This window comes from Blennius ocellaris, assembly GCF_963422515.1.
Source record: "Blennius ocellaris genome assembly, chromosome: 23".
Classification (NCBI taxonomy): Eukaryota; Metazoa; Chordata; class Actinopteri; order Blenniiformes; family Blenniidae; genus Blennius; species Blennius ocellaris.
The window spans coordinates 18,952,143-18,974,945 of record NC_137672.1 but is presented as its reverse complement, the minus strand read 5'-3'; the positions used below and the strand labels follow the sequence as shown (position 1 = coordinate 18,974,945).

Sequence of the window (22,803 nt, the reverse complement as noted above, 5' to 3'; positions counted from 1 at the left end):
TAGTCACATTAGTCACGTTAATCACATTGGCCATGTTAGCCACATTAGTCAACATTAGCCACATTAGTCACGTTAGTCACGTTAGTCACATTAGCCACGTTAGTCACGTTAGTCACATTAGTCAACATTAGCCACGTTAGTCACGTTAGTCACGTTAGTCACATTAGCCGATTAGCCACATTAGTCACATTAGCCGATTAGCCACATTAGCCACATTAGTCAACATTAGCCACATTAGCCGATTAGCCACATTAGCCACATTAGTCACATTAGCCGATTAGCCACATTAGTCACATTAGCCACATTAGTCACATTAGCCACATTAGCCACATTAGCCACGTTAGCCACACGATCTGCCGTCGTTTGCCTGAAGACGTTGTGACCCGCCTCGTTTGACGATAACGCCGTTCGTCGCGATGACTTTGTGAAACCTTCACAGCACTTTTCTTTCTTTCTTTTTTTTTTTTTTTTTTTAAGAACGTGACGACTTGAAGACGCACAGACATTTAGCTTAGCTACGCCTGCGCTAAATGTGGACCATCTCTGGTTAATCGGCGGAAACGGAGTCACTTTGAACCGAAGAGCTCAGAACAAAACATTTGTGGCTGTCCGGTGAAACACATGCAGTGATATGTTTTGTAACTCGTACATTAGCGTGCCCGTGTCTAAAAGCGGCACCGCTAACGTGGCTAAAAAAAAAAAAAAAAAAAAAGTACAGCTTTCACAATGACTGTGGCCTGTAGTTACAGTGTTTGGCTAAGTGTTTAACTTGGAGATAATTGCTGGGAAAACAGAAGGTCGCTACACAATATATGTGTGTGTGTGTGTGTGTGTGTGTGTGTGTGTGTGTGTGTGTGTGTGGGGTAGACAAGAGGGCAACGTTGGGGGCCGCGGCGGTGAGGGTCTCGCAAGAACCGAGAGAGTCGTAAATGTAAAATACTGTGCTGTAGTGTGTGTGTGTGTGTGTGTGTGTGTGTGTGTGTGTGTGTGTGTGTGTGTGTTGCGTGTGCACTGAGAGGTTATCCAAACAAACCACCAGAATGTCAAGTTACGTGCCGACGATTCCTCTGCGTTTTACTGGCTGACTTCACCGAGTTACTCCAAGGTCAGCGCCCATGTGTGTGTGTGTGTGTGTGTGTGTGTGTGTGTGTGTGTGTGTGTGTGTGTGTGTGTGTGTGTGTGTGTGTGTGTGAGATGTGAAAATAAGCATTGAGTTACAGGGTGAGAGTTCGTATGGGAGAGTAAAGGGTCATCTAAAGAACAGTGTGTGTGTGTGTGTGTGTGTGTGTGTGTGTGTGTGTGTGTGTGTGTGTGTGTGTGTGTGTGTGTGTGTGTGTGTGTGTGTGTGTGTTCTCCGAATCCGTACGACCTCCCGCCCGCTGGACGAACATGTGAGAAGGTGATAACTGCGGGGAATGTGAGGATATATTGTGAGCCGATCGGAGAAAAACCCGACGGATGTTTTACGTCTTTAGTCGTCAAGAAAACAAAGAAGAAGAGGAAGAACATGAAGAAAAACCCAGAGAGGACGGAAGGAAAGAATAAAACAAAAAAAGACAATGAAGTGAAGGATGACGTCATCAAAAAGAAGTTGACAAAAAGAGATGAAGTTTTTCATTATTTCCTTTCTATTTCGTTTTGATTTCACCAGTTTACTTTCAATTCCGTTTTTTGTTTTTTTACACTTATTTATTTGTTTTTCCAGATTTCTAGTTGCGTCACCAGAACACTGACCTCAGTGACCCGCTGTGGACGACAAGACACTTTTTTACCCTTTTTATTCTATTACTTCTGCTACATTTAGTTTTGTTCGGTTTTGAGCCGCAGGGAGCGTCTCCATGGCAACAGACGCTGATCTCCTTCATCAGGTGCCTTTCATCTGCTTTGTGTGGGACTTTGTTTCAGTTTTGGGGATTTATTGTGAAATGGTGAGCGCTAATGTCCCTAAACTGACCGAACAACCAATCAACTGACAACCGACCAACAACCATCAAACCAACCAGCTGACCAACCAACAACCATCAAACCAACCAGCTGACCAACCAACAACTACTCAACCAACCGACTGACCAACCAACAACCACCCAAAAACCAACAACTGACTGACTGGTCAACAATCAACCAACCAACCAACCAACAAACCGACCAACTAACAACCGACCAACCAACCAGCCGCTGGTCAACAATCAACCAACCAACCATCAAACCAACCAACCAACCAACCAACTAAGAACCGATCAACAACCATCAAACCAACCAACCAACCAGGCAACCAACCAATCGATTGACCAACCAACCAACCAACCAACCAACCAACTGACCAACCAACCAGGCAACCAACAACCAACCGACCGACCAACCAACCAACCAACCAACAACTACCCAACCAACCAGGCAACCACCAACCAACCGACTGACCAACCAACCAACCAACCAACCAACAACTACCCAACCAACCAGGCAACCAACAACCAACCGACCGACCAACCAACCAACCAACCAACCAACAACTACCCAACCAACCAGGCAACCAACAACCACCACCCAACCGACTGGCCAACCAACCAACCAACCAACCATCAAACCAAAAAACCGACCAACTAACAACTGACCAACAACCATCAAACAAACCAACCGACCAACCAACCAACCAACCAACTAACAACCAACCAACAACTACCCAACCAACCAACCAACTAACAACCGACCAACAACCAACCAACCGACTGGTCAACAATCAACCAACCAACCAACCAACCAACCAACTAAGAACCGATCAACAACCATCAAACCAACCACCCAACCAGGCAACCAACCAATCGACTGACCAACCGACCAACCAACCAACCAACTGACCAACCAACCAGGCAACCAACAACCAACCGACCGACCAACCAACCAACCAACCGACCAACAACCATCAAACCAACCAACCAACTGACCAACCAACAACTACCCAAAAACCAACACCCAACCAACTGACTGACTGGTCAACAATCAACCAACCAACCAACCAACCAACAAACCGACCAACTAACAACCGACCAACCAACCAGCCGCTGGTCAACAATCAACCAACCAACCATCAAACCAACCAACCAACCAACCAACCAACTAAGAACCGATCAACAACCATCAAACCAACCACCCAACCAGGCAACCAACCAATCGACTGACCAACCGACCAACCAACCAACCAACCAACAACTACCCAACCAACCAGGCAACCAACCAACCAACCAACAACTACCCAACCAACCAGGCAACCAACCAACCAACCAACAACTACCCAACCAACCAGGCAACCAACCAACCAACCAACAACTACCCAACCAACCAGGCAACCAACAACCACCACCCAACCGACTGGCCAACCAACCAACCAACCAACCATCAAACCAAAAAACCGACCAACTAACAACTGACCAACAACCATCAAACAAACCAACCGACCAACCAACCAACCAACCAACTAACAACCAACCAACCAACCAACTAACAACCGACCAACAACCAACCAACCGACTGGTCAACAATCTACCAACCACCCATCAAACCATCAAATCGACCAACTAACAACCGACCAACAACCATCAAACCAACCCCCACCTACCTACCTACTGCATATATATAAATACATGCAGATAAAACATATACACACACACTTCTATATATATATATATATATATATATATATGAAAACTGTGTCAATGTGTCCCGATCCACCTTATTAGCTCGCCACTGAACGAGTCGGTTGATAATTCCGTAGTTCTTCAGTCAAAGTGCCGGAGCTTTGATGAAGTGCAGGTTTCCCACTGAACACCACGTCTTTGTCCGCCGGCTGAACGTGTGCATGTTTACCCCGTTTTATACGACCCTGAACTCCACATTCTCATGTTTTGGCCGCGGTGCATGAGAACATACCGCGCTGTTTGCTCGACAGTGAACCCCTGTTCCCCCCCGCTGTGTGTTCCAAGCTCCGTCTTTTACGAGTCTCTGGGCTCCCGCTGGAAGCCAAATCTTCTCCACGGCTTACCTCGGCCTGACCCTCGCGGAAGGTGTGTGTTAGCTAGCGTGGAGCCGGCGGTGTCATCGCTACCTCAACCTGACCTGCTGTGTGTGTGTGTGTGTGTGTGTGTGTGTGTGTGTGAGGGTCGTTACCACCTCTTTACTTCAGACTCTAAACCGGCGTCTCCTTACAGTCCGTGTGTTTTTAACGTTCGGCCGGCGGATCAGGATTACCGCTAGCCGTAATCCCGGCCCCCCGACCACACGCCCTCCTCCTCCTCCTCCTCCGCTGTATAAATTATCGTGACGGCGACGTTTTTCACCCGCGCGCTTCAAAGGGCCGCGGCGGCGACGGGCGCGTTCGTCATTTTAACGGTTGGGTTGTGACGACGCCGACGACGGTCGCGGCGCCTCGTAGATCAAGAAGTTTCACGACCCGGACTGGACGTGAGAATTGAGTGAGAGAATCGAGTGAATCTGATACTTTGGGGGGGGAAAAATGAATCTGTCCAATAGATTTGTATCCGTCCGGCTGGTTTTAGGCGAAGGTTTATCACGAACACGACGCCGAAGGGTTTCGCCACCAGAGCAAAGGATTGTGGGGTTATGAGGTCGCCCTGTCGGGTGGTGGAGGGGCCAGGGTAGGTTAGGTTGGGTTAGGTTAGGTTTAGGTTAGAGTAGGTTAGGTTTGGGGTAGGTTAGACTTAGGGTAGGTTAGGTTTAGGGTTAGAGTAGGTTAGAGTTAGGATAGGTTAGGTTTGGTTTAGGGTAGGTTAGGTTTAGGGTTAGAGTAGGTTAGGTTTAGGATAGGTTAGGTTTAGGGTAGGTTAGGTTTAGGGTTAGAGTAGGTTAGAGTTAGGATAGGTTAGGTTTGGTTTAGGGTAGGTTAGGTTTAGGGTTAGAGTAGGTTAGGTTTAGGATAGGTTAGGTTTAGGGAAGGTTAGGTTTAGGGTTAGAGTAGGTTAGGTTTAGGATAGGTTAGGTTTAGGGTAGGTTAGGTTTAGGGTTAGAGTAGGTTAGAGTTAGGTTTAGTTTGGTTTGGTTTGGTTAGGGTTATAGTCAGGTTAGGTTACGGTAGGTTAGGTTAGGTTAGGTTAGAGTTAGGTTAGGTTAGGGTTAGGTTACTGTTAGAGATAGGTTAGGTTAGAGTTAGAGTTAGGTTACTGTTAGAGTTAGGTTAGGTTAGGGTTAGGTTAGGTATAGAGTTCAGTTAGGTTAGGTTAGGTTAGAGTTAGGTTAGGTTACGGTAGGTTAGGTTATGCTAGGTTAGAGTTAGGTTAGGTTAGGTTTAGAGTTCGGTTAGGTTAGGTGTAGAGTTAGGTTAGGTTAGGTTAGGGTTAGGGAAGGTTAGGTTAGGTTAGAGCTAGAGTTAGAGTTAGGTTAGGTTTAGAGTTAGGTTAGGTTAGGGTTGAAACCTGTATAAACCATCACTGTCGTCATTATCTGGGTGTTTGATGGAAAAACACTGACGGACAAAAAACTTTGTGACGATGAAGATGTAAAGGGGTAGAATTAAAAATACTATAATTTTTATCCTGTTTTCTAGTTTTTTAATTTTATAGATAATAATTTTAATAGATAGATAGATGGATAGATAGATAGATGGATAGATGGATAGATAGAGGTTCACTATGGTAAAGCCACCTAGAAAAGATTGTGTTGCAGGTGATGCTATGTAAATAAATTAAAATTAAAAGAAGTAAGTAAGTAAATAAATAAATAAAAATAAATAAATAAATAAATTCTCCACCTATAAAATGCTCCAGCTGCAGGCGGCGCCATGTAAATAAAGTCAAGTGGAAAACTCGGGTTTAGTCTTTCGACATTCGTTTTCACACAAATAAAGCTCAACGGTTCATTTTCTCAAAACTCCAATCCACCAGGCGGCGTGGTCGTCGCCACGGCGACGGACCAGGACAAGACAATCCCCATACGTCGGTCTAAAAACGTTAAAACATGACCACGTGTGGGGAGGGCGACTCGCCCGGCGGGGGGGAAAATAACCTCCACCTCCCCCGTCACAGATGGATTTCCAAGCGCAGCCTTGAGCGCCGCCGCGGCTAACGCTAGCGCCGCATACCGCTAGCGCCGTAATGACACACGGCCCGACCGCAGAGGCTTCGCAGACCTTCCGCCTTCACCGCCGCACGCGTGCGTGGATTTAATTTTTCCGTGTGGATTTACACGCTCGCATTGGAGGCCGTCCCTCGTCGCCGCGGCGACGAAAACCAGCCGAGTCGGGAACATTTTAAAAAAAGGTGAAGATTTGTTTTGGAGTTAAGGCGCGGGGAGTTTGAAAGGTTCGGAGAGCAGACGGTGGGGGGGGGGGAGGGGGTGTCCCCGAAAAACCATGGAAACCATGTGTGTGTGTGTGTGTGTGTGTGTGTGTGTGTGTGTGTGTGTGTGTGTGTGTGTGTGTAACGTCTGGTCTAATGCAGTCTGACCATGGAAGCTCCACAGAGGAAGCCGTGGTGTCGTCTTCTCTTCTTCATGGTAGAAAGCAGACCATCCTTCGCACACCACACACACACACACACACACACACACACACACACACACACACACACACACACACACACACACACACACACACACACACACACACACACACACACACACACACACACACACACACACACACACACCTTACGGTTTTTGCCACAATCGGCATTTATTCCCTCAAAACGTCCGATGGCGGCGGCGGTTTAGCTGTAATCAGGTCGACGTCAGCGTTAAACAACTTCAGCCACTCGAGAGCGGCGAGAAAACAAAAAGTCTGTGTTTCGTTAAGTTGCTCCATTAAATGATCCACCTCATTGTCGTTTTCGTCTCTTAGCATAGCGGGCTAGCTAGCTCGTCACCCAGAAATCCTGTGTTTCCGCGTTAAAACATGTATTTTCTAGTTGGACCTCAGTTGAAAACTATTTTTTGAAATTTGTTATCAAAAAATTTAAAGTTTTGAAAAATGTGATGTTTGAGCTTTTTGTTCAAACCAGAACCGCCCACCAGGGGGCGCCACCTCAAAAACGGGAGGTTCTGACTGCCGTCGCCACAGGAGGCTAATATCAAGTTTAGCAGTTAGCCGCTAAATGAACTAGTACAAACGCTGACCCCTCCCCCCCACCGTCCATGTTATTTACAAATGAGACTGTATTTCAGAGTAAAACCTCTGGGGGGCGCCGCTCTGAAACGTGGATGTTTGTAGACGTGTCCAATGTCGTTTTGTAGTTTTATTTCTCATGCGAGCAAAGGACCGCTAAGCTATCGCGGCGCTGTCGCCGTGAGCAACTCTGCTTTCTGATGTTTAATTACATTTGTTGGGTTTTAATTACATTTAAATATATATATGATTATATAGTTAATTTATTGACGCCAGAAAATGGGCGTGACAATGAGATGTATAAAACGAACATTTTGCTATAATAAAAATTTTTTTTTTTTACAATCAAGGGTTATTATTTATTTATTTATTTATTTATTTATATGTTTGTCTTGATATTTCTGCTTTGCTGAACCAGAATGGAGCCGATCCAGGAAAAGGTATTTGAAAAATCTCTCCCCACCTGAGTTTTACTATACATACTATATACTTTATACTTATGTAAATATATGTTTATTCAGTGAAGTACGACCTGAAACGAGGTGGTCCTAATGTTTTGGCTGACGGGGGTTTGAGTCGACGCCTTTTTAAAAAATATTTTTTTTTTTTTTTTTTTTTTTTATCAACAGCCCTGATTTTACGAGCACAGATCTGTAAATAAAGAAAAGTGATTGCGCAATAAACGCGTGTGTGTGTGTGTGTGTGTGTGTGTGTGTGTGTGTGTGTGTGTGTGTGCTATAAAGCCATACAAGAATGTACTTTCACTCTTTAATGAGATTCATCAAAACGGCGAAGGCGTCGACAAACAAACCTCTTCACACGCGAGGCTCGGGGGTACGTGGGGGGGGGGGGAGAGGGGGAGGGGGGAGGGGGGGGGATGGGGGGGGCAGATTCTTGAATCAACGCATAGATGCCCCGAGCTGCGGGGGCAATTAAAAAGCAGCATGGATTCATTTTTCAAGCCTTCGTTAAAAACAAGGAACGTAATATTGTCCTGAAAAGTTACCAGGTGAACTCGTTTGTCCGTCGACCGAGAGAAATAAATACTTTATCTCATACTTTATCAAGTTTTACGGGCATTTTTTTCCAATGTAAACCATGAAAAAATCTAAGTAAAAAACAAAAACAATCAAGTTCAAAATATTGGTTAAGACACTTCTGTTGAATGCTAAGGACCAGATTTCGCTTTAGCATTAGCATTAGCGTTAGCGAAAGAGGGCCCCTTCCATTAAAGTGTGTCGGTGTGAAGATTTCAGCGAACTGCCGTGTTAATCCGTAGTAGCATTAATGCTAGCCTGTATGAGGTGTAGCCGCTAATTAGCATTAGCATAATGAAAAAGCTTTTTGTCTCATTGAAATGATCTCGTTTATTGAAGGAGCGACTCAATTATCTCAGTCATTAACATTCAGTTAGCATTAGCATGTAGCCCCTGTGACTGCAAGATTATAGAGCATCTTCCTCTAACACCAGATTATAGAGCATCTTCCTCTAATCCAGATTATAGAGCATCTTCCTCCTCTAACACCAGATTATAGAGCATATTCCTCCTCTAATCCAGATTATAGAGCATCCACCTCCTCTAACATCAGATTATAGAGCATCTTCCTCCTCTAATCCAGATTATAGAGCATCCACCTCCTCTAACATCAGATTATAGAGCAGCTTCCTCCTCTAATCCAGATAATAGAGCATCTTCCTCCTCTAACACCAGATTATAGAGCATCTTCCTCCTCTAACACCAGATTATAGACCATCTTCCTCCTCTAACACCAGATTATAGAGCATCCACCTCCTCTAACACCACATTATAGAGCATCTTCCTCCTCTAACACCAGATTATAGAGCATCTTCCTCCTCTAACATCACATTATAGAGCATCTTCCTCCTCTAACACCACATTATAGAGCATCGTCCTCCTCTAATCCAGATAATAGAGCATCTTCCTCCTCTAATCCAGATTATAGAGCATCTTCCTCCTCTAACACCAGATTATAGAGCATCTTCCTCCTCTAACATCAAATTATAGAGCATCTTCCTCCTCTAATCCAGATTATAGAGCATCTTCCTCCTCTAACACCAGATTATAGAGCATCTTCCTCCTCCAACACCAGATTATAGAGCATCCTCCTCCTCTAACACCAGATTATAGAGCATCTTCCTCCTCTAACACCAGATTATAGAGCATCCCCCTCCTCCAACACCAGATTATAGAGCATCCTCCTCCTCTAACATCAGATTATAGAGCATCTTCCTCCTCCTCTGAGGTGGAGAAGTGAAAAGACACAGAAACACGTTTTACACCAACCAAAGCAGTGAAATATAAAGAAAACCCCAACGTGGGTGGAGCGCCAGCCTCAGGATGAGACGTGACGGCGTCGTGGCGAGTGGAGGACGAGGGCGAGAGGAGAACGAGGGCGAGTGGAGAACGAGGGCGAGTGGAGGACGAGGGCGTAGCGTTACAGGGAGAGAGGAGATTTAGTGACGGAGGTAAAACTGAGGTTTTGTGTTCGAATGCGGTGAAATTCTGTCGTTTCGATTCACCTTGAGTCTCTCAGGCCGCCGCGTAAATCTACACTGTTTTCCTTCACTGGAATATTCCTCTGACCACACACACACACACACACACACACACACACACACACACACACACACACACACACACACACACACACACACACACACACACACACACACACACACACACACACACGCACACGCACACGCACACGCACACGCACACACACACTCGTTTGGTCAGTAATGGAAACGCGTCCAGGTATAGAATTAGGCTCCGCCCACACGAGCCACAACTAGATTTATTCCTCCCGGTGTTTCCACCGTGACCACGGAGCCTCAGAGGGTGCAGTACCTCCACCAGGCCTTTAGGGGCGCTGCAGGTACAACAGAAATGCACATAGACACGGACCACATAGAACTATAGAAGTAGATTCCTGTTCATCCTGGACGTCTTTGGCGTGTTTACAGAGTACTTATGGCGTGTTTATCAAGTACTGAGTACTTAAAGTGTTCTTATAGCATGTTAATAAAGTACATACAGTGTACTTATAGCATGTTTATAGAGTACATACAGTGTACTTATAGCATGTTAATAAAGTACATACAGTGTACTTATAGCATGTTTATAGAGTACATACAGTGTACTTATAGCATGTTTATAAAGTACATACAGTGTACTTATAGCATGTTAATAAAGTACATACAGTGTACTTATAGCATGTTTATAGAGTACATACAGTGTACTTATAGCATGTTAATAAAGTACATACAGTGTACTTATAGCATGTTTATAAAGTACATACAGTGTACTTATAGCATGTTAATAAAGTACATACAGTGTACTTATAGCATGTTTATAGAGTACATACAGTGTACTTATAGCATGTTTATAAAGTACATACAGTGTACTTATAGCATGTTAATAAAGTACATACAGTGTACTTATAGCATGTTTATAGAGAACTTATAGAATGTTTATAAAGTACTTCGTGTACTTATAGCATGTTTATAGAGAACTTAAAGTGTACTTCTAGCATGTTAATAAAGTACATACAGTGTACTTATAGCATGTTAATAAAGTACATACAGTGTACTTATAGCATGTTTATAGAGTACATACAGTGTACTTATAGCATGTTTATAAAGTACATACAGTGTACTTATAGCATGTTAATAAAGTACATACAGTGTACTTATAGCATGTTTATAGAGAACTTATAGAATGTTTATAAAGTACTTCGTGTACTTATAGCATGTTTATAGAGAACTTAAAGTGTACTTCTAGCATGTTAATAAAGTACATACAGTGTACTTATAGCATGTTTATAGAGTACATACAGTGTACTTATAGCATGTTTATAGAGAACTTAAAGTGTACATATAGCATGTTTATAGAGTATTTAAAGTGTACATATAGCATGTTTATAGAGAGCTTATAGCATGTTTATCAAGTACTGATAGCGTACTTAAAGTATACTTATAGCATGCCCATCACTATTACATATTATACATAAATTCTTTTTTTTTCAATAAAAAAAACCCTTTTTAAATACAACACTGTCATTTCGAGGTGCTTTTAACTGTGAATTACACATAACTTCAAAGAATCAGATAACGTGGCCAGATACTGCGGATAAATGGTATTTCTGTACTGTGTGTGTGTGTGTGTGTGTGTGTGTGTGTGTGTGTGTGTGTGTGTGTGTGTGTGTGTGAAGAAAAAACATCGGTGCCACGAGCAAAATATTGAGCTTTCATAACCGTCTTCCAGGAAGACATCAAAGGTTGTGACCTCCATCACCTCCATCTATCTCTGGGGTGTGTGTGTGTGTGTGTGTGTGTGTGTGTGTGTGTGTGTGTCCTCTCCAGATAGCATCTCTTATCTCCTGTGGCCCAGGTTTTATTGTAAACGGCTGCAGCTTCACCTGCCAGACAACCTCCTGGCCTCTGCTTCACCCCGGCTGCTGCGGCGCTGCAGAGGAAGGTGGAGGCCCAGATGAAAGGTGGAGGCCCAGATGAAAGGTGGAGTCTCTCCCCAGACAGAGCAGATTCTCTCCGTACGCTCAGACACTCAAGGGGAGTTTGTTTGGGAAGCAACAGGAAGCAACAAGACGAGACGCAACTTTCAACTGTGGTGAAACGAAAACAGCACAAAGACGTAGGTGGAGTGAACCTGACCTGATGGAGCAACTCGCCTCCACCTGGCTGGTCTGGGTTGGTTACTGGCAGCTCGTGGCTTTTGTCCAGTTCTGTTGGGTTTTGTTTAGTTTGGGGTTTTGTTGAGTTTTGTCAAGTTTTGGATTTTGTTGTTTTGTTTAGTTTTGGGTTTTGTCAAGTTTTGGATTTTTGTTGAGTTTTGTTTAGTTTTGGGTTTTGTCAAGTTTGGGATTTTGTTGAGTTTTGTTTAGTTTTGGGTTTTGTCAAGTTTGGGATTTTGTTGAGTTTTGTTTAGTTTTGGGTTTTGTCAAGTTTTGGATTTTGTTGAGTTTTGTTTAGTTTTGGGTTTTGTCAAGTTTTGGATTTTGTTGAGTTTTGTTTAGTTTTGGGTTTTGTCAAGTTTTGGATTTTGTTGAGTTTTGTTTAGTTTTGGGTTTTGTCAAGTTTTGGATTTTGTTGAGTTTTGTTTAGTTTTGGGTTTTGTTGAGTTTTGTCAAGTTTTGTATTTTGTTGAGTTTTGTTTAGTTTTGGGTTTTGTCAAGTTTTGTATTTTGTTGAGTTTTGCTTAGTTTTGGGTTTTGTCGAGTTTTGGATTTTGTTGAGTTTTGGGTTTTGTTGAGTTTTGTCAAGTTTTGGATTTTGTTGAGTTTTGTTGAGTTTTGGGTTTTGTCAAGTTTTGTATTTTGTTGAGTTTTGTCGAGTTTTGGATTTTGTTGAGTTTAGTTTAGTTGAGTTTTGTCAAGTTTTGGATTTTGTTGAGTTTTGTTGAGTTTTGGGTTTTGTTGAGTTTTGTCAAGTTTTGGATTTTGTTGAGTTTTGTTTAGTTTTGGGTTTTGTCAAGTTTTGGATTTTGTTGAGTTTTGTTTAGTTTTGGGTTTTGTCAAGTTTTGGATTTTGTTGAGTTTTGTTGAGTTTTGGGTTTTGTCAAGTTTTGGATTTTGTTGAGTTTTGTTGAGTTTTGGGTTTTGTCAAGTTTTGGATTTTGTTGAGTTTTGTTTAGTTTTGGGTTTTGTCAAGTTTTGGATTTTGTTGAGTTTTGTTTAGTTTTGGGTTTTGTCAAGTTTTGGATTTTGTTGAGTTTTGCTTAGTTTTGGGTTTTGTTGAGTTTTGTCAAGTTTTGTATTTTGTTGAGTTTTGTTTAGTTTTGGGTTTTGTCAAGTTTTGTATTTTGTTGAGTTTTGCTTAGTTTTGGGTTTTGTCGAGTTTTGGATTTTGTTGAGTTTTGGGTTTTGTTGAGTTTTGTCAAGTTTTGGATTTTGTTGAGTTTTGTTGAGTTTTGGGTTTTGTCAAGTTTTGTATTTTGTTGAGTTTTGTTTAGTTTTGGGTTTTGTCAAGTTTTGGATTTTGTTGAGTTTTGTTTAGTTTTGGGTTTTGTCAAGTTTTGGATTTTGTTGAGTTTTGTTTAGTTTTGGGTTTTGTTGAGTTTTGTCAAGTTTTGTATTTTGTTGAGTTTTGTTTAGTTTTGGGTTTTGTCAAGTTTTGTATTTTGTTGAGTTTTGCTTAGTTTTGGGTTTTGTCGAGTTTTGGATTTTGTTGAGTTTTGGGTTTTGTTGAGTTTTGTCAAGTTTTGGATTTTGTTGAGTTTTGTTGAGTTTTGGGTTTTGTCAAGTTTTGTATTTTGTTGAGTTTTGTCGAGTTTTGGATTTTGTTGAGTTTAGTTTAGTTTTGGGTTTTGTTGAGTTTAGTTTAGTTTTGGGTTTTGTCAAGTTTTGTATTTTGTTGAGTTTAGTTTAGTTTTGGATTTTGTTGAGTTTAGTTTAGTTTTGGGTTTTGTTGAGTTTTGTCAAGTTTTGGATTTTGTTGAGTTTTGTTTAGTTTTGGGTTTTGTTGGGTTTTGTCAAGTTTTGCTGGGTTTAGTGGATTTTTTCAATATGTACAGTGTTTACACAGTAAACAGATGGCAAATAAATATATAAATAAACAAATAAACAATTAAAATAGGAATACTAATTGTGAAGTATCAGAGCCGGTACTGGTATCAGACCCGGTACTGGTATCAGACCCGGTACTGGTATCAGAGCCGGTACTGGTCTCAGACCCGGTACTGGTATCAGACCCGGTACTGGTATCAGAGCCGGTACTGGTATCAGACCCGGTACTGGTATCAGACCCGGTACTGGTATCAGACCCGGTACTGGTCTCAGACCCGGTACTGGTCTCGGTACACTTCTACCCACATTGTACAAACAACACAAGCTCAATCATAAGCTACACAAAAAAATGTTTAATATATTTCATGGAAATATATTTCCACAAAATAAGCCTCTATTTGATAACATCTATTTCAACAAGCCTGAAAAGAGGAAGGAAGAAGTAGAACGTATTTACTTCTACCGCTTCTTCAATATTCACATTTCTTTTCTTTCGGTTGAACTGAGGAGAAGCGTCAGTGTTTAAAAGGTTCTTTTTCAAACTGTGTTCTTCTGTGGCCTCCTGAACTACAACCAGTTCAGACCACAACATTAAACCCTCCACAACATGTTTCTCTTTATTACCATTTCCAGTATATTTGTCTACTTCAAAGGGACTGACGGACATTTGGGAAACATTGCTTCTCGTAAAGGCCAGAATTAAAATAAAGAGAAAGAAAGGAGGAAAAGAAAATTAAGCCCATTTCCCACAATGCCACACAATTAGTTAAACATTCACGAAGGACCCGATTCGCTCTGGTCGGGCCTCGGTTTGCTCCGGATCAAAGAGGCGCGTCGCGGGACTTCAAAGCGAGCCGCCGGGAAAAGCCTTTTGAACGTCCGTCGCCAGTCTTACGTCTTTTGCGGTGCTGGCGGACCGACCGGCTTTGTTTGTGAGTGAAGTGAGGAAACAAAAGCGGCGCGGCTCCGGGTTCCTCTCTGATTCCATCTGCTTGATTTCGCCGGCCGATACACCGAGTCTGGTCGCCGCACTGTAAACATCCTCTTGTATTTAGTCTGTCGGCTTGTTGTTGTTGTTGTTGTGGGTTTGCTTTGTTGACGCCAGGCCGCTTTGTTCGCCGGGACGTCGTCACTGCTGGAAGGTTGGGTTTTTTTTGTGCTTTTTTGTCGCGGGGCTTTCTGATGTGGACTGGATGACTGCACACAACTGACTTCTTGAGGCGCCATACACTCGCTCGCCACTAGTTGGAGCCAGAGAGCCAACACAATTTTAAAAGGTCCCATATTCTGCAGAATTCACTTTCTAAAGGTTGTCTAACAGGAATCTGTCCATATAGAGTGTGTATAAACATGCCTCTCATACAGGCAATTCAGAGATTTTCCCTTTATGACATCACAAAGGGATATAGCCACCTCTCTCTGGTGGTGGGTACTTTTACCACTATTCGCCCTGTGATATAAAATTAAGAGTGAGGGCCATTTTTTGCCCCTCCTTGCTAACAGACTAGACGCAGCTCATTAGCATTTAAAGGTACAGACACAGAAACAGCCTGTTCTCAGTTGAGCCACTAGAGGAACTTTTACACTGGGTGGATTTGGGGGAAATACTTTGACAGTTTCAAATACGGCGTGTAAACATGGGTTCTTTTGTTCCAGGAAAAACGGCGCCCCCTCGTGGGATGATAGGAAAATGACATTGTTTTCAGTGGCAGTGGAAACGGACATTTTATTAAAAAAAAATATTGACAAAAAGTAAAATGAACATTTAGTCAAAAAGGGACACTATCAATCTGCGTGTGCTCAGTATCTCGGCCAAATACACTTTTAAAAAAATTACGGGGGGGATTGAACCATTAAATACCCCGACCTGTTCTACCGACTGATCAAAGGCACGTCTCTTCAAGGTCCTTTGAAGGTCTTTGCCTGTATTTCCACCAGAGCCAAGAACTCTTAGGAGTCGTCTCTGTGTGTAAACTGATGAATGATAAATATATATACCGTTCATGTAAAAGTTCATGAGTAGGACTCTGGGAGGTTCTCTGTGTTTCACTGCAAAGCGAATCACCAGAACAACACTGGAAACGAGACGAGGATTCGCGGACCGGCGGATCCAGAATGCCAGAAATGTTGAAAGTTCTCCATATGATCAAAGCGCGATGTGGATAAATAGAGAAAAACAGCCGGCACACAGCTGCAGAGTTATTTCAATACGGTTGGAGGAATCCAACAAGATGTTCAGTATTCTAGAACCCTACCCTCCAAGACCCTACCCTCCAAGGCTCCTGAATCTTTCACTGAACGCAAGACATGGGCAGTAAAGGAATTCAAACCCTGGTTGAAGCTCTGGTGATTCTTCGTGGGATTTTTGGGGAAAGTTCTTCAAAACCGGCTTCAGACGACAAGAATACTGGAAGCAGAAGTTTCTTTTTTTCCACAAAGATCAGACCCAGGCAGAATCTTTTCGTGGTCCCAAATTGGACGCGTGTCCAACGTCTTTGGAAAGCGACCGCAGCCTCGTTGCGTTTCATCCGGCTTTCATGTTCCTGAAGCGAAACAGGCGTCCGCGATACCGGCGAGTACGAAGAGAGCACTTTTATACGTCCACTGCTCCACGAAACACCGTCAAACACCGTCGTGATACCCTTCATGGTTCCGTCAAAACTTCCACGGGGAACCAAGGGGATGAGTACCTGACCATCTAGGTTGGAAGTCCAGAAATGAGGTTTGGCGAATGTGTTTGACACGATTCTAGAATCAAACCCGACAGTAAAGACGAGGAACGGTGAGACGTCTGGGTTAAACATGGTTCGGTAGGCTACCCAAGATAACTGAAGCTGGTGAATAGGCTCCGCCCACATTTTTAACCATTACCTGTAAAGTTCCTCTCGCAGAATCTACGTCCAGCGGTTCAATTCCACGAAACATCCCGGAGTTTGTTGACATCTTAGCGTCACGGAAACTTTTCCCGGAGGAATCGTTTCTCAAGATCCGTTCGTAGACGATCTCAACTTGAAAAACCGTCAACGACCAGTTTCACCAACGTTTCAGACTTTTCTCGTCAACGACCAGTTTCACAACGTTTCAGACTTTTCTCGTAGCTTGAGAAAGTCTTTCATGTCTTTCAGGCCGAATCGGTCCAACGTTGATATTTTGGCTTCAGCTCCACCTTTGATGTCCCAGAAACCCTTGCGGCAGGTTTCCTGAGAAAACAAAATCCTCGTTTGTTGGCGACAGATTTCGTTTTTTACGTAAACATATCGACTTTGGTCAGATTTGGGAAACGGCCGGATGGAAATGAGCGACAGCGAGTGGAAGTAGAGTTTAAAAGGTTTTATTGGTAGAGTCGCGTTAAACACGCAGTCAGCTGCGACAGATTTAGCAACAGTAGCTAAAAGGGGCGGGGCTTAGCCAAAGGTTGTGAGTGAACACTGGGGATTTGTATTTTTTCTTTTTTTAGGGAACACGAACACAAAAAGTGGGTTATCTTTGTATTTAGGTGCTAAAACGAATTTTAGACAAACACATTGAAAACATGAAAATATACCAGTTAATTCAAACAAAACCTGAATCCAGCTTCTATTTGAAAGTGAAACCTGCGTCAGAGGACATCTGGCGGAGGTTTATTGAAGTTTGATTTGGACTCAAAACACGTCGGAAAAAAATCGGAACGGCGATAAAATTCCAACGTATAATTAAAAAAAAAATTTCCCCCAAAGGTCGACAATCAATTCCACATATTTTCCAACTCTTCCTGTATTCAGATTCAGTCTCACACCGAAACCTGCATGTGAACTCTTCACTGGAACTATCGTGACTCAGGGATGTGTGTGTGTGTGTGTGTGTGTGTGTGTGTGTGTGTGTGTGTGTGTGTGTGTGTGTGTGTGTGTGTGTGTGTGTGTGAGAAAGAGTCAGGTGTCAGTTTTACCCCCTGAACGACCCAACCTGGGAATGATCTAGTCTCAGCGGGGGAAGCCAGAACTGCTCCTCAGTGTGTGTGTGTGTGTGTGTGTGTGTGTGTGTGTGTGTGTGTGTGTATACACAAAGGTGTGTTGAATGTGTGTGTGTGTGTAACCCAGAGATGACTCACAAACCATCTGGAGACCAGATGCAGGTTAGAAAGCTGCGTCTCTCTCTCTCTCTCTCTCGCTCTCTCTCCTTAGTTAACCCGTGACCTTTGACCTCTACATGGTGGCGTGTGTGTGTGTGTGCGTACCTTGGTGGCTGAGTAAACGCCGGGGTCGCGACCTCTCCCGGAGGTGCTGAACTCTCCCCCGGTGACCTCCACAGTTCAAGTTCACTAATTGGCCCCCGTTCCCACTCAAGGAGGCTCCGCCTCCCCGCCGACGCGTCCGGTGAGGGATTCTGGGAAGCTGACCTTTGACCCCCCCCCCAGCCACGGGCTTGTTCCTAATGGGAGGGGATCGGGGGAAAACATGACCCGAGTGTCGCCCATCTCCAGATCAGTCACACACTTGTTTCTACATCATTTGAATTTTTCACCATTAAACTAGTTATTAAATTATGAAGCAAACATCTATCCAGCAAAAACAACCAGCTAACTAATAAATATGTCATTTACAGGAAGTAAATAATCAAAAATCGAATTAATATATAAAAAAGACCCCACCAAGGATATTAAATAAAAACAGTCTTACACTAAAATCGAAATAGTGCATGAAAATCAAATTGCAAGGTAGTAAAAAGACTTAAAAATATAAAAGTAACTGATAATGTGTTTAGAATTTTTTGGTTTTTGAAAACCTGTGATTTCAAATGAACAATAAGATGACAAAATATGCAGGAAAGAGTGTGAAGACAGAAACAAGCCAAAAAAAAATAGGTAAACAAGAATTAAATAACTGTTATTCTAATGTGTGTCACTGTATTTTAGCACTGTAAGGCATTCTTTTTAAATTTACGGTACATCTTGCATTACAAGTTACTGAAATACTGCAAAGAAAAACAAACAAGAATTTTTGTTTACAGGATGTAAAATGAGTTTTATGTAAATTGAACTAAAGTGTGTTATTCTTCATTATTTAGTTGTGTAGGCACTTTACCTAAACCTCTAATCGTCATGAATCACTTGATATATCGATATATAAATGTTTGTTTTCGGTCGAAACAGGTTTTTGAAAGCGTTTTATAATTTCTAATAGAAAGTTACCGGTTCAGTCCACAGCTGCAACTAATTACAAGTAATTTCATTAAATCCAAAGAAAGTCCGAATTCAACACAATTGCATGGAAATGTAAACTTTGTGTTTAAATGTGACTTACCGTTTCCAGGGATTTCTTTGTTTCTCGTGTCCATCGCGAAGAAAAACGTCCAGAAAAATCCACTTTGGGAACTAAAAAACAAAGTTTTCTCTGCAGTCCGGAAGTCGCCGGAGAATTTCCACAATTTTACGTTTCCTTCGGTGTTACGAAGAAACTCCGCCAGCCGCGCCAACATCTGACGGCTCAAACTGTTACGTGAAGCGATATTAACAATTCGGCCTGTTTTGTTTTAAATAGTAAACCTCTGTGATTACACAATTTTAATTTGTTTGTTTTTTTTAAACACAGATTGTGACGCTAACGCCGATGGTGCGTTCAGGCGCACTGGGCGGAAGTGCGGATGTGTCATTTCCGGTTGGTAATAAAAACAAAAACAAAAAAAACCCACCTCAAAACTTTAAAATTCTCACTTAAAACTCAACGCAAATACATTTAGGTCCAGTTTACATGAAAACTTGTATTTAAAAAAATAATAAATCGGAAAAATCTGACTTTGTTAGCGTAGCATGCATAAACCACGAATACTACAATACCATAGTTTTAAGATTTTTTAAGGGGGGGGGGGGGGCTCTAAGAATAAAATGCTTTCCTTTATTAAGTGTAACATAAATTCCTGTGGACATAAATGATTTTTTGAAAACTGGTTCACCCATGTTGTTTCATATACTGTCTGTCTGATGTCTAGAACTCTAATTAGCAGAAAACATTCAACCTTCATCTTCACTATTTCGGAATCATAATGAGTCGTAATCGAGAGGAAATCAAGTGGTTATTTAATTATTTATTTAAATAACTGTGCTACTGCCAGTTTGTCAACATCACCGCAGTTAGCCGTGCGCTAACGTACCTTTGATGCTTTCCAACTGTGTTTTTCCGTCGTCGACAAGGTGGAACCCACCGAGTACAAATGTGTCTTGAGTTGGCATCGACTACTGCAAATGAACCTAATTAACCGTCCTTTGGAGGGTCATGAAACTCCCGACAGACGCATTAGTACTCGACATTCCCTAAATTGGATGCATGAGCTGTTTGCTAGCAGCCTCTTCCAAACCCTCCTCCTCCTCCGGAGCTCCCGGCTGTAATCGACCCCAGCCCACCCCGGAGAGAGAGAGAGAGAGAGAGAGAAAACGAAAAAAAAAACTCAAGCTAAACAATAAGATAATAATGAGATAACTGTATCTATTTGACAGTTTGTTGGGAGGCGCGCTGTGGGAACCGAACAAGGAGAAGGAAAAACCGCAATGTTTTCCGCAACAAAGACGATCCATCACGGCGGGAGCACGCCGTGTTTACACGCCATCAAACGCTCCTCCAACAAACACCGACCCCGAGCCCTACCAGTAACTCATCAGCATAATAGCGCTCGTGTGTAATGTGTGTGTGTGTGTGTGTGTGTGTCTCTGGTGTACCAGTAAAACCTGAACGCAGCGAGACGACAGAGATGGAATTCTGTGCGTCGCTCGGCCAAAATGTTCGGGTTTCACCCCGAGAGGAGGTGAGTCCGCACGTGGGCTGGCGAGGACCGACACACTTACATTTGAAGATCGTTTTGGGATTGTTCTCGTGTGTGTGTGTGTGTGTGTGTGTGTGTGTGTGTGTGCTGATTAGCGATGACCTGAGGCGACTGGATCGTAACTCCTGATTGGACATGAAAGCTGTTTAGCGCTCGGTGAAGACGACTTGAGGGCTGATTGGGCGAACGGCGCGGAAACGGAGCCTCAAATACAACAAATAAAGACGTTGAATGTTCTGTTAGCGTCCAGAACAAAAGGCTTTTCCGGGACTTTAGCGCACGTTAGCATTCCGCCGTCCTCACAGGATCCTAACCGACTCGTCAATGAGCACGGAGACGCGTTTCTACCGACGGAATCTAGAACCGCAAAGGAGCTCCGGCCACATTCTGCTCTATGTGGAGATCATGAAGAGCTTCATCTACGGTGTTACACATTCACCCATTCATGCATACATTCACACATATTCCAGATTATAGAGCATCTTCCTCCTCTAGCATCAGATTATAGAGCATCGTCCTCCTCTAATCCAGATTATTGAGCATATTCCTCCTCTAATCCAGATTATAGAGCATCTTCCTCCTCTAACATCAGATTATAGAGCATCTTCCTCCTCTAATCCAGATTATAGAGCATCTTCTTCCTCTAATCCAGATTATAGAGCATCTTCCTCCTCTAACATCAGATTATAGAGCATCTTCCCCCTCTAACATCAGACTATACAGTATCTTCCTCCTCTAACATCAGATTATAGAGCATCTTCCTCCTCTAATCCAGATGATAGAGCATCTTCCCCCCCAACATCAGATTATAGAGCATCTTCCTCCTCTAATCCAGATTATAGAGCATCTTCCCCCTCTAACATCAGACTATACAGTATCTTCCTCCTCTAACACCAGATTATAGAGCATGTTCCTCCTCTAACGTCAGACTATAGAGCATATTCCTTCTCTGATCCAGATTATAGAGCATCTTCCACCTCTAACGTCAGACTATAGAGCATCTTCCTCTAACACCAGATTATAGAGCATCTTCCTCCTCTAACATCAGATTATAGAGCATCTTCCTCCTCTAACGCCAGATTATAGAGCATCTTCCTTCTCTGATCCAGATTATAGAGCATCTTCCACCTCTAACGTCAGACTATAGAGCATCTTCCTTCTCTGATCCAGATTATAGAGCATCTTCCTCCTGTTCTATTTAAAAAGCACAGAAGTGGACTGTAGTGAATGAGATATGGAACAAGTGACGGGAGCCGCTGCTCCACGCTGGCGTCCCTCTAGGTGACATTTCCATGAACCGGGTCCTGATGTTCTTCAGATGAACAGAGGAGAGAGAGAGAGAGAGAGAGAGAGAGAGAGAGAGAGAGAGAGAGAGAGAGAGAGAGAGAGAGAGAGAGAGAGAGAGAGAAGAAACAATAGCAATGTGCTGGGCAGATGTCTCTTTCTCAACACTCACGGTGGTGAAAAGTTTTTTCCGTCATGGCGGCGCGGCGGCGGGTTCGGCGGCGCGTGTCGTTTCCCGTCCGTTCTTACGGGCCGGAAAAAAAACCCGACACCTACGTTCTGCAGCGTGACGCTACGTGAGTCGACGGCCGGCCGGGAAACTTAGCGGCGTGTCGCCACACGGTGGGAATTCTATCCCAGAAATTCAGTGGGGTTTTTTTTTTTCACTGGCAGACGAGGTGAGTGACGGAGTGAAGGAGGGATGAAGGAGGGATGAAGGAGGGATGAGATTAACAATCTGCCGTCTGATCTTTCCCCCTTCCGCGGAACTCCGGTGCTCCAGAGGAGGAAATGAAGGAGTTCCTCGTTAATCCGGGGTGGAATTTCTCAACAAACACTCCTGAGCTCTCGCAACACATTTGAAATTAAAGAGCTGATTTGTGTTGTTTTTTTTAAGGATTATTTGGTGTTAGAGGGATTTTTTTTTAGACGTGTCACATGACCTGTCGCCCTGATGGGATGGCGAGGAGTCTGGAGCAAAGTGGAGCCAGGAGTGGAGTCGACCCCCCCCCCCCCCCTCCCCCCCACCCCCCCCCGGGGAGACGATGATGTGTGATGCAGCTAATTGGGCCAATTTGTACTTCCTGTTCGCCTCCTATAAAAACACACACACTAATTCAAAGGGGCGCGAATGAGACGTGTGAGCGCTGCTTCCTGTCTGCCGCCGCCGCCGGCGTCACCGGGAGACACACTGGAGGATAGAACAGGATAGAATAGAATAGAATAGGATAGAATAGAGTGGGATGGAACGCGGTGGAAAAGAAAAGAAAAGAAAAAATAGTATAATGCAATGAAATAGAATAAAGAAAAGAAAGAACAAAGAGAAAAGAACTGAAAACAACAGAAATCAAGAGCAT

General features: G+C 43.2%; 1 protein-coding gene across 1 annotated transcript in view; it reads left to right on the top strand.

Moving 5' to 3' along the window:
- LOC308146987 (uncharacterized protein) overlaps positions 1-18,007 on the top strand; it is a gene marked incomplete at its 3' end in the record, with an annotated part of 59,039 nt that extends 41,032 nt beyond the window's left edge. Inside the window, exon 10 of the mRNA XM_080519018.1 lies at positions 17,939-18,007. Within this exon, the coding sequence (XP_080375144.1) occupies positions 17,939-18,007 (69 nt within the window). The remainder of the gene's footprint in view (positions 1-17,938) is intronic.
- Positions 18,008-22,803: the final 4,796 nt, after the last annotated feature.